At 45.7% G+C, this 12,676-nt stretch overlaps 1 protein-coding gene across 1 annotated transcript in view; it reads left to right on the plus strand.

Annotated features, from left to right (window-relative positions):
* MYO18B (myosin XVIIIB) overlaps positions 1-12,676 on the plus strand; it is a 248,228-nt gene that overhangs the window by 161,606 nt on the left and 73,946 nt on the right. The window contains exons 31-34 of the mRNA XM_060269663.1: positions 3,418-3,618; positions 4,208-4,318; positions 8,536-8,640; positions 12,407-12,562. Coding sequence (XP_060125646.1) covers positions 3,418-3,618; positions 4,208-4,318; positions 8,536-8,640; positions 12,407-12,562 — 573 coding nt within the window. The remainder of the gene's footprint in view (positions 1-3,417; positions 3,619-4,207; positions 4,319-8,535; positions 8,641-12,406; positions 12,563-12,676) is intronic.

Below are 12,676 nucleotides of genomic sequence, written 5' to 3' on the forward strand. Positions count from 1 at the left end.
CTCAACTTTACTATTTAGTCCATAAGTAGCAATTTGTCACGGTCCGGTCGGCGGGCGTCAGGACCAGAGGCAAGATGGTGGGGTAGAAGCAGGAACAGGTGCAGGGCTGAGGGTCCAGCCGCAGGCAGTTGCAGGGTCAAGGAGCAAGGCAGAGACGAAGGTCCAAGGAGCAAGAAGCGAGGCGAAGGCTCAAGGAACAAGAAGCAAGGCGAAGGCTCAAGGAACAAGAAGCAAGGCGAAGGTCCACGGAGCAAGGATCAAGACGTCGGCAAGGCAAGGGTCCACGGAGCAAGGATCAAGACGTCGGCAAGGCAAGGGTCCATGGAGCAAGGATCAAGACGTCGGCAAGGCAAGGGTCCACGGAGCAAGGATCAAGACGTCGGCAAGGCAAGGGTCCACGGAGCAAGGATCAAGATGTCGGCAAGGCAAGGGTCCACGGAGCAAGGATCAAGACGTCGGCAAGGCAAGGGTCCATGGAGCAAGAATCAAGGCGTCGGCAAGGCAAGGGTCCAAGGAGCAAGAATCAAGGCGTCGGCAAGGCAAGGGTCCAAGGAGCAAGAATCAAGGCATCGGCAAGGCAAGGGTCCACGGAGCAAGGATCAAGATGTCGGCAAGGCAAGGGTCCACGGAGCAAGGATCAAGACGTCGGCAAGGCAAGGGTCCACGGAGCAAGGATCAAGGCGTCGGCAAGGCAAGGGTCCAAGGAGCAAGAATCAAGGCGTCGGCAAGGCAAGGGTCCAAGGAGCAAGAATCAAGGCGTCGGCAAGGCAAGGGTCCATGGAGCAAGGAGCAGGAGGCCAGATGCAACCAGGCAGGGAAAGTGTTGCTGTGGCAAAGAGCTGAAGGGAAATGCTGGGCTTTTATCCCTCCCAGCTCCTGCCACCAGGTGCAGTGAGATAACAAGTGGCCTCACCTGAGAGACTACTCCTTGCCTCTCCAGCACAAGCTGAGGTCTTCACCTGTGTGGCCACGCCTTGCTTCTCCAGCACAAGCTGAGGCAGGCCCCAGTCCTGCAAAGCACTACAGGCCCCAGAGCCTGACTCCTGCCAATACTCCTGACTCAATTCTTAATTCCATTTTTAATTTATTCTTCCTTTAAGTATATTTTATACCGTTATCTTCTCTTTGTTTTTTCCTTAATTTCAGCAAAATACAGCAAAATTTACTAACAGTTCAATTTACCAATGAAAAACTCAAAAAATAAAACGAAAAGAGAAAAAAAGAAAAAGGAAAGAAAAAAAGAAAAAAAGAAAAAGGGGGGAAACAAATAGAAAAGTATTACATTATAAAATTATATCCAATCACAACATCAGTTAAAATCACATTATCTATATCCGGTCGACAAAGAGCAGTTAAATCATCAATTTCCTTACTGTTCCTCCTAAATCAACTTAATCCTCCTCACTATCTGACTTATCATTATTCCCTTTTTTCTCAACCCCCACCCCCTAGTTTTTTTTCATATTTTCTCCAGAACTTTTTTACTTCAAACTCTGAGGTTAGTTTTCTCCAGTTTTGCTTATAAGTAAAGGAGATCCCTTCTGGGAATTCCCATTTATAGAAGATGTTGTTCCTCTGCAGTGCCTCAGCTAACAGTTTATAGTTGGATCTTTTTCTCAAAAGTCTTGGCGGGATCTCTCTCATTATCACGATTTCTTTGTCTTCTATTTTCAGCTTCTGTTTCTTCTTTTGTTGCATTATTCTGTCTCTTAATATTCTAGAATTTAAAAAGACTTGGCCAGTTGCCAGATCTTGCTTGTTTTGATTTCAATCTAAATGCTTTATCTTCTTGTAATTCCATCCATTCTGCCAATCCTTTGATAAAGAAAGTTTCCACATTTTCCTCTGGGTTCTCCTTCAATCCTCTGAATCTCAATGTCAAATCGTTCTGCCTAAGTTCTTGCATCGCGAGAGCATCCCAAATAGATTCTTGCATGTCCTTTAATTTTTGTATTTCTTCTTTTGTTCTCTCTTGGTTTTTCTTACATTCCCTGCAGTCCTCTGTGTTCTTCTTCACCACTTCTTCCTGCTTAGTTATTTTAATTGTCAAGTCCTGGGTAACTTTTCCATCTCTCTGTTTTTTCCTTGTAGCTCTTCCTGTTGTTTATTTAAGTCCACTATTGCTTTAGAATTCTGTTCAATCATTTTCAGATTCTCTTCAATCTTATTTCTCATCTTATCCAATTTTTCATTCAGAGAGTCCATTTTCTCGTTAATCTCTGTTTTCATTCCTAAAATCAATTCTCTAATATCCATGGGTTCTGTTTCTGCAGTTGATTGGCGTCTCTGGATGCCTGTTGCCATAAGGGTAGTTTGGTTTTTCAGTCTTTTATCCATTGCTCTCTATTCCAAATTTATTTTACAATTTAGACAATTTAGTGGATGTCCTTATTTTGAGTTTTGTCTAAGATGGTTAAGTCTCTGGGGGGGGGGGAGAGATTTTCCTTCCTAAGTAGACATTTTCCTGGAGGGTGCTTATGGAAAAGTATTTTCCAGAGGAGTGTTGGGTGTAGTTTATCTTCCTCTATCTAGTTTAGTCAGCTGTTTGTTTTACCTGGTTTTGACAATTTTTTATTAGTCCACTAGGTGTCGTAATTCCTTCCTTTGTTCTTCCTTTTATACCTATCTTTCTTCATTTTTTCCTCCCCTCTCCTTCCTCCTTCTTGTGGCTATCGCTTCCGGTTTGTGCTGATTCAGCAATTTCTTGCCGCCATTGCCAGCCTTTATTCCCCCTGCACTTCACTCCTATATTGTGTGCCCGAAGATTTAATTCCTTTCTTTATGTGTCCATATCAAGCGCAAGCTTTCTCCAATTCCCCTCCTTCTCTTTCGTATGATTTACAGTATTTTCTCTCTCTACTTATCCGGACCTATCTCTCTGCCTCTTTGTCCTCCATGTCTCTTTTAATGTTCAACTGTTAAAATTCCAGACTCCTTTACCTCTTTGTATCAAAACTTAGAAAGATTGTATCGGCAAGCAGCCACCCTGTTCCTCTCTCCCCCTTCTCTTTTCTCTCTTTTTACTTTGTTGCAGCTCTCCGCCTCGTCCTTTCCCCTCCCTAATTGAGGGTACCTCCAGACTAGGCACTTTGAGGGGGGTGGGGTGGGGGCTCCCAAAAGAAAGCACATCTTGCCTGGCTTCTGATTTTGAATCCTGTCAGCACCAAGAAATGGTACCTGTATTCTTTTCCAAGACCTTTTTCAAGGTATCTGAAATTGTTTAACTTTCCTGCCTTATGGATGCTGCATTTTAATGTTTTATTGATATTGTAAGTTGCCCAGAGAATGTTCTTGCCTGATGGCACTTGTATATAGATGGCAAATAAATAAATGATCCAGTTGACTAAACTGTGGATGTTTCGATTTCCCCCCTTGTTTTCTATGAACCCCCCACCTTAACGCCCCCGCTGCCCCCAGCAAAAAGAATTGGACAATGCCAGCCTCAACCAGCGGCTTGTGCTGTTGAGCAGCCAGGTGCAGGAGCTCAGCACCCCCAAGGACCTGGATGCCAATGCGGTGGCTGCCCTCCGGAAGAAACTTTGGGACCTGGAGTCAAGAGCCTCTGAGCAGCAGAAGGAGCTCGGCTCCCAAGCAAGCACCATTGAACAGCTGGAACAGGTAAGGTGGCCTCCTGAGGATGGGTGCTGAGTGATTTGGCTTTCATCCGCGCTTCGGGTGCAGCCTTGCCCTCCCTCTGTTCCAAGAGCACCAGCTAGGAAGTACTGAGTTAGGCAAAAGAGCTTGGGAAGAAGAGGACCCTGCAAAGCTCTCTTCTCCACAGCCCTCAGTCTCCCCACCCCCACCCCGCTATCTAGAGTCAACAGGACTGACCTTAATTACAGGGTTATTTTAAGGAGCACAGAAAGGTGACACGCACACCCCCGCCATGGACTTCAAGATGGAGAAAATAAGGCGAGGAAGTAGCAGAAAGGGGGGGAAGAGGGTGCCTTCAGTGATGTTTGACTCCACCCACTACAGATCAGTGGCTCCCAACAAATTTTCCATAAGTGAATGTGGCCCTCAACAAGTCACCCTCCCCAACTGAAGGTGCTTGTGTTAGTGTTCAAAACCCCGAACGTCTCAGGTCCCAAATATCTGAAAGACCCCTCTCCTTCCCTTGAGTGCTCAGGTAACCCTGCCCCCCAGGAGCTCACAGTGAAGGGTGGATAATTTTTCATCTTCATATTGTCCTGGTGCTGCCTTTCAGCTTCACCTGAGACTCGAACTGGCAATTGAGAGGACGAAACAGCTTCACCAGAAGGAGCTGGAGGACAAGGAGGAAGAGCTGGAGGATGTCCGGCAGTCCTGCCAGAAAAGGGTATGGCATGGGGAGGCAGCCACCTTGGTCCTTGTATGTCCTTAGTCTTGCAGATTTCTGTAACTCTGGGCACTCCAGCAGACAGAGCATTTCACGTAGGAAGCAGCTGTGGTGAATAATGGCCAAGTACCTATGTGTGGCATGGAGAAAGTGCTGGACAGAGAGAAGTTAGAATCATAGAATCATAGATGTCAGAGGTTGTTGCGGCTACTCTAGAGTAACGACTCTCCACATGCTTGTCTTTTAACAGTCTTTATTGGTGCACTCTATTTACAGTGAAACGGGGTGTTGGAAACATGTCTGCTCATTCCGATCCAGAATCCGGCACTGCCGCCCCCTGCGCGACTTTCCCCAACATAAGAGTCGTGGCACAGTGAATCTCCTCCCCTTTCTCCTCCATCGTAATTACGGAACCGGGGGAAAAGGTCTACGCTCCGTGCTTTCCCTTTCTCCCCTTTCCCCTCCTCTCTCTTCCCGCTTGTGGAGCAGGGGCTCTCCCATGCTGCTAGAGACCTGCACTCTCTCTCCATTTCCTGACTAGCCTCTTCAGAGCCCGCGCTTCCATAGCTACTTGGGGAGGAGCTGCTTCTGATGAGAGGGGGAGGTTCTCTATACTCTCTTCCCCTTACAATAGAGTTGGAAGAGACCACAAGGGCCATCCAGTCCAACCCCCTGCCAAGCAGGAAACACCATCAAAGCATTCCTGACAGATGGCTGTCAAGCCTCTGTTTAAAGACCTCCAAAGAAGGAGACTCCACCACACTCCTTGGCAGCAAATTCCACTGTCGAACAGCTCTTACTGTCAGGAAGTTCTACCTAATTTTTAGGTGGAATCTTCTTTCTTGTAGTTTGAATCCATTGCTCCTTGTCCGTTTCTCTGGAGCAGCAGAAAACAACCTTTCTCCCTCCTCTCTATATCACATCCTTTTCTATATTTGAACATGGCTGTGCTTGTATTAAGAAGACTATGTATGCAACTTGTAAGTTTCAGCCCAGCAGGGCTTCAATGGATTCAAGTTACAAGAAAGGAGATTCTGACTAAACATTCTGACGTTAAGAGCTGTTTGACAGTGGAATGGGCAAAGGAAGTTTTTAAGCAGAGGCTGGATGGCCAACTGTCTGGGATGCTTTCACTGAGTTCCTGCATTTCAGGGGGGTGGGTTAGATTACAACTCTACAATTCTATGATTCTAAGTGAGTGGCTATCATATCACCCCTTAACCTTCTCTTCTCCAGGCTAAACATACCCAGCTCCCTAAGCCGTTCCTCATAAGGCATCGTTTCCAGGCCTTTGACCATTTTGGTTGCTCTCTTCTGGACACATTCCAGCTTGTCAGTATCCTTCTTGAACTGTGATGCCCAGAACTGGACACAGTACTCCAGGTGAGGTCTGACCAGAGCAGAATACAGCCCAGAATTGCATTGGCTTTTTAAGCTGCTACATCACATTGTTGACTCATGTCAAGTTTGTGGTCTACCAAGACTCCTAGATCCTTTTCCCATGTACTGCTCTCAAGCCAGGTGTCACCCATCCTGTATTTACGCCTTTCATTTTTTTGGGCCCGAGTGTAGTACTTTATATTTCTCCCTGTTAAAATTCATTTTGTTTGCTTTGGCCCAGTTGTCTAATCTGTTAAAGTCATTTTGAAGTGTGATCCTATCCTCTGGGGTATTAGCCACCCCTCCCAATTTGGTGTCATCTGCAAACTTGCTCAGGATACTCTCAAGCCCATCATCCAAGTCATTGATAAAGATGTTGAATAAGACGAGGGCCGGCCCTACGGCCAGGCTGGGTGGCGCAGGGCGCCTGCCCGCCCGCCTGCTGCGGAGCTGCGCTCGCCCACCCGCCGCACTGGGAAACGGGGCAGGGCAGGGAACCCCGAGGGATCCGGTGCACCACAGCACCAGGGCGCCAAATATACTTAAGTCGGCCCTGAATAAGACTGGGCCCAAGACAGATCCCTGTGGCACCCCACTAGTCACTTCTCTCCAGGATGAAGAGGAGCCATTGATGAGCACCCTTTGGGTTCGGTCAGTCAGTCAGTTACAAATCCACTGAATGGTAGCATTGTCTAGCCCGCATTTTACCAGCTTCTTTACAAGAATATCATGGGGCACCTTGTCAAATGCCTTGCTGAAATCAAGATAGGCTGTATCCACAGCGTTCCCTTCATCTACCAGGCTTGGAATTCTGTCAAAAAATGAGATCAGATTAGTCTGACATGACTTATTTTTCAGAAACCCATGCTGACTTTTAGTGATCACAGCGTTCCTTTCTAGGTGCTCACAGACCATTTGCTTAATGATCTGCTCTAGAATCTTTCCTGGTATTGATGTCAGGCTGACTGGGCGGTAATTGTTTGGGTCCTCTCTTTCCCCCTTTTTGAAAATAGGGACAACATTTGCCCTCCTCCAGTCTGCTGGGACTTTGCCTGTTCTCCAGGAATTTTCAAAGATTATTGCCAGTGGTTCTGAAATCACCTCTGCCAGTTCTTTTAATACTCTTGGATGTAGTTCATCTGGCCCTGGAGACTTGAATACATCTAAACTAACCAAGTATTCTTGTACTACCTCCTTACTTATTCTGGGCTGTGTTTCCTCTGCTGAATCATCTGCTCCATATTCTTCAGGTCGGGCATTGTTTTCTTTTTTGGAGAAGACTGAGGCAAAGAAGGCATTGAGGAGTTCTGCCCTTTCTCTGTCCCCTGTTTGCATTTCACCATCTTCTCCTCTAAGTGACCCCACTGTTTCCTTGTTCTTCCTTTTGCTACGAACATACCCATAAAAGCCCTTCTTCTCCCTGTCTCATAATACTCAAATCTCAGGGACATCCAATGAAGCTGAATGTTAAAAGATTTAGGACAGACAAAAGAAAGGACTTCTTCACGCAGCACATATTCAACTATGTAACTCTCTTCCTCAGGAAGAAGTGGGATGGCTTTAAAAGAGGATTAGACAAATTCATGGAGGAGAAGGCTATCAATGACTAGCAGGCATACTGGCAAAACTCTGCCGCCAGAGCTGGTCCCAGTAATGCTTATGAATCCCAGTTGCCACCGGAGGGAAGAGGGCTCTTGCGCTCAGGTCTTGTTTGATGGGTGCTGTGCTGGATGAGCTGTTGACCTGGCCCAACAGACTCTTCTGATGTTCTTGTGTTCAGCTGATTTGTCCCATGGACCATTCTGTCTTGTCGGATACAGAATGCGGAGCACAGTGGACACTGGAGCTTGACCGCTGTCATTGGAAGGCAGATCTCATTGATATATAGGTGGGATTAGTTCTGCTTCTATAAATTAGAGATAATTGTGGCTCATTATATATATGCTTTCTGGTCCCACTGAGTAAAAGCAAGACTGGATTGAAATTAATTTCTTTTTAATTAACTATATAATTGTTTCTGCCTATGATGCTTCAGAGGCACTTAAAAAAATATTAGGCAAAGCTTGTTTTCAAAATTATGGTGATATATTAGAAAGCTGAATCTAACATGTAATGTGAAGGTCTGCTGCTTGGTATGCATGGGTCTTCATGGAGTTCCATTTCCTTGCGCTGCTGTTGATCTTTTCACAGAAAAGAGAGATATTATTTTAAAGAACTACAAATAAATCATGATATGGGTGAGTGGTATGGGCTGTAATTAAGAGATAAAATGATGGGCATCAGATCGTGGCCCTGATCTTGAAGCTGTTGGTTTTAATGACACCTTTGATGGTTGTCTCTGCAACTGCCCACTTGTTGGGACTTTAGTCTTATTTTAAATGCATCTGTTGTTTTGTGTTTTAAAATGTTTTAAATTATCTTATATGAAAATCACATTGAGGTGTTGGTTTAGAATATGATAATTAAAGATAATGATGACAACAACATCATCAACAACAACATGCAAGGAATCCCAAATTAACCCAGAAACCTTAAGAGGATAGTTTCAATTCTTATAAGCAATGCTTTCAATCCAACCAATCAACAAGGGTCAAGCTGTATTTGTTTTTCTTTCTTGGGTCAGTTTTCCCCAGTCAGGAGCTGCCTTTGAAACATAAAACAAAGAGCAATTAAAGACAAAAATACCACCAGTGCAGTTTCTGGACATAAGGAAAGTTGTTCTGGTGAAGAAAGGATGGCATTAGGAATGGCCGCTGCAGGCTGCTGCTATTCGCTGGCTCCCCCCTGTTCCGCTCAGTGCATTCAGACATCGCTCTCTTCCTTGGCCTCTTTTACAGCTGCGTCAGCTGGAGATGCAGTGTGAGCAGGAGTGCGAAGAGAAGCAGGCAATTCTCTGTGAGAAGCGAGACCTGGAAGGGCTGATTGCCACACTCTGTGAGCAGGTAAGGGAACGGCAATCTGTCCGTGACTTGGAAGGATGTCACAGTCAGGGCCTGAGGAAACACCAGCAGTGGAACAGGTGCCTTGTCTCTACCTCACCATCTTCTTTCCTGGAGCCACACGCAGGGCGGCAAGGGGGTCGCTTGGAGGAGCACAGCCTCCCATGCCTTCCTTTCCCCCTACAGAATAAAATAAATGTGTAAGCCAAGGCAGTAGCACACAGGCAATTGTCACCACACAATCTAAACAGTGCAGAATCGCAAAGCCTTTTAAATACCAAAGAGCTCCACAATGTCTAGAATCGATCTCATGCTCACAAGCTGATGGGAAACCAGCTGATTGTGCAATTTCAGGGTGTAGAAGGGAACTCACATAACTGAATGCCCTTCCTTAACTAAAAATTTAAAAAATCACAATCCTTGCCTATAGAAAATGAGCATGTCAGGGCAAATGTGGACCTGACCACTTTGCCCCTGAGACGTTAGCTTTCTCTGTGCAAGAATTTGTGTTTTGGGCAGTGCAATGCTATGAGCATCCTGCTCAGAAGTAAATCCCAGTGAGTTCATTGAAGCTTACTTCCAGGTAAGCATATAAGAGGATATCCTAACTCTATGTTACATACCCTTATCATGGCAAGCCACCCAGAGTGGCTGGGGCAATTCAGTCAAATGGGTGGGGTACAAATAATAAAATTATTATTATTATTAGGTTGAGCCAGGCCCTCATAAAATACTCAAAATATCCTCACCTTCTGACATATGTGCTGATGAGATTATCATCCATAAGTCTAAGCCTCATTATCTGAACCCAATTTCTCTCATCGTTCTTCTCCAACTTAAAAATAAAAATAAAAATCTTTCCAAGTTTGAAACCTCTAACAAGCCTACTCTAAGAGTTCTTGGACCATATCTGTTTGGGGTTTATTTGGAAGAGGAGCCGCATGTCTCTTTCACAATAGAACAGGATGGCGCACAACTCCCACCCATAGCTGCCAAGTCCGGGTCGTAAAGATCCGGGATCGGCAGCGCGCACATGACTGGAAGTTGCAACTTCCGGTGGCGCTTCGCCCTTCGATGGGCACCAGAAAATAGCGGCGCCAGCGCCAGAAGTCGCTTCCGCGCATGACCGGAAACACGTAAAAGCGACTTCCGGCGCCGCCATTTTCTGATGCCCATAGAAGGGCGAAGCGGCACCAGAAAAATGGCCGCCGGGCAGAAGCCAATTTAAGGGACAATACCGGGATTTTTCACCAAACAGGAGACTGCCGGGAAACGGTAAGAAAAAAGGGGTTTTCCCGGCGGATACGGGATACTTGGCAGCTATGCTTCCACCTGGGAACTTTCTGGATGCTTCCTTTCTGCTTCCTGGGACGGGTGCAGTGCCAGATTTACGCATAAGCTAAACAAGCTATAGCTTAGGGCCCCCCCCAAAAAAAAATTAAAGGAAAAAAAACCTGGATGTACATTTCCAAAATATAAGATAAAAAACAAATAAAACCTACATACAGCAACCGTGTTTTGTGTTGTGTAGGCTCCTATGAATTACCTTATTCAACACAAAAACAGGAATTTGCTTGCAAGAAGTGGAATTAATACCTTTGCTAATTTGTTAGTTTTAACTTCTTTGAGTCTGGCTGTGGTGTGTGGAGGGGGAGAAGGAGCTAAATTTAAGGTGCTTATATTTAATAACAAGATATTGGTGTGTTTTTTTAAAGGGTGCCTCACTGAAACAGATCTCAAAAGCAAACTGGCATTTTCAAAAATCAGAACTGCAGATTTGTGGAGTAACTCTCTTCAATTTCCAGGTTCTTGCTTTGAACCTACTGGCCCATTGAAGCTGAGAAAGGCAGCCCCTGTGGCCTACACAGGGTGTCCTACAGGGTGTCCCAAGGGTGTCCCACAGTGTTCTGTGGCCTCTGCTCTGTGCTCATGGCTCCTGAGGGCCGCTGGAGGCGGGCAGGCAGGCAAGAGATCGCTGCTGCCGCTGGAGCCACCGCCTCCCTCTGACCTCCACCACTTGTGATCCATTGGCTGTTTCTGCTAGCAGAAGGAAAGAGCTGCCAATTTCGCCATTGCTTGAAATGCTGCAGAAGAGAGTGATGTTTGCAGCCACTCTCCCAAACCCTTGTTTGTTAGCGAGACACAAGGTTGGAGATGGCAGAGGCAAACACGGAGGTCTGAAAGCAGCAGCAGTGGCATCAGTTGACTAAATTTGTAGTTGGAGCACGGAATTAATTGATTGTGTCAGATGCATTCTGTGATAAGACCAGCGGAGCATCACAGTGACTGAGGAAGAGAGAGTCCGAGGGGCCTAAGTGGGGAAAGTAGAAGCCATCTTTTGCCCAAACGTTCACAAGCCACAACCCATCTGTCAGAAAAGTGGGGAAGGTCACCGGCAGTGCTGGTTTGTTCTGTGGCAAGGGGACTGTTGCATGGGGGCCCTGCTGGCAGGAATGAGTTCCCCAATCTGATTCCTTCAGATGTTTTGGAATGCAACTCCCACCAGCCTCCACATCATCTGATTGGGGCTGATGGGAGTTGTAGTCCAGAGCATCTGAAGGGTTTCAGGTTGGGGAATGCTGGCATTCCAGCATCAAGCCTCCTGAGTTTTCAGCACCAGGTAGAAACCATGATCTTTGTTTTTCTCTCTCAGAGGAATGCTACCATCTCAGCTGCTGCTCAGCTTCTCTGTCTGCCCTTATGCATCATATAAATAAATAAATATATTTTACATAACAAATTTATTTGGAGAAGTGGCAGGCTTTAAATTGAATCCCTCTAGAGTTGGACACGACTAAACAACAACAAAAGATGAAACTGTTGATCAAAAATGTAACAGTGCAGTAAAAGGAAGAATTGGAAAATACATCTGGCCTCAAGATCTATCATAAAGCAAACTACCTTGGCATCCGGATCACTCCAAAAAACACCAACTTGTTTCAGGATAATTATATGAAAGTTTGGAAATAGATCAAAAGTAACCTCGAGATCTGAAGTAGGCTAAACCTCTCATTTTTAGGAAAGATTTCCAGCATCAAAATGACCGTGCTTCCCAAACTACTTTTTTATTCCAAATAATTCTGATATTGGGTGGAACAGGCTGCCTCAAAATCTGGCAAAAAGATATTTCCAATTTTTTATGGCAGGGAAAAAGACATAGAATTAAATATCAATTTTTAATCGATATAAAGGAAAGAGGAGGCTTTTCCCTGCCAGATTTAAAATTATATTATGAGGCAGCCTGTTTCACCTGGATAAAGGAATGGTGCATGCTTCAAGATCCCGACCTCTTAGACTTAGAAGGGTACGACAACAGTTACAGATGGCATGCATACCTGTGGTATGGGAAAGTAAAAATTCACAAGAACTTCTTGAATCACATTGTTAGAAAATCCCTGTATATGGTCTGGGAGAAATATAAAGAGGGGCACATCTAGGAAACTGTTGTAGGCAACCCAAAACACCCCAAAATAAGCAAAATACCTACATTCCCCCCCTCAAATAACAAATAGATAAAATGAAAGCAGGCAACAGCCCCCAAAACGAAGCCACCCCCCAACCAAGCAAGAAAAAAAAGGAAACCTTTCATTTTAAGAAAAGCTGGGTGGGGTGGTGGAAGTGGCCTTGGCAAGTGCCCAGGGCTCCCCTCTTCACAAAGTTTGCATATGCTAATTTATACTTATGGGTGCAAAGGGCATGAGATTTGGGGCTTGGTGCTAGTTGCCCACCCTAAGCCTGCCCCTGCTTTCTCTTCCCATCCCATTTCCAGATTGGCCATCGAGATTTTGATGTGGAGAAGCGACTCCGGCGTGACCTGAAGAGGACTCATGCTCTGCTGGCTGACATGCAGCTCCTGCTGGAGACCTCAGGGGCAGATCCAGGGCTGTCTGGGGGCAGGGAGGAGCTGGAGAAGCTTCGTGGCAAGGTGAGAAGCTGGGTGGATTATTTATTTATTTATTGAATTTACATACTGCCCTATACATGAGTCTGACCAAACTGTGGGAGGCAGTGCAAGACAGGAGTGCCTGGTGTGCTCTGG

Source organism: Zootoca vivipara, chromosome 17 (genome assembly GCF_963506605.1).
Source record: "Zootoca vivipara chromosome 17, rZooViv1.1, whole genome shotgun sequence".
NCBI classification, from domain to species: domain Eukaryota; kingdom Metazoa; phylum Chordata; class Lepidosauria; order Squamata; family Lacertidae; genus Zootoca; species Zootoca vivipara.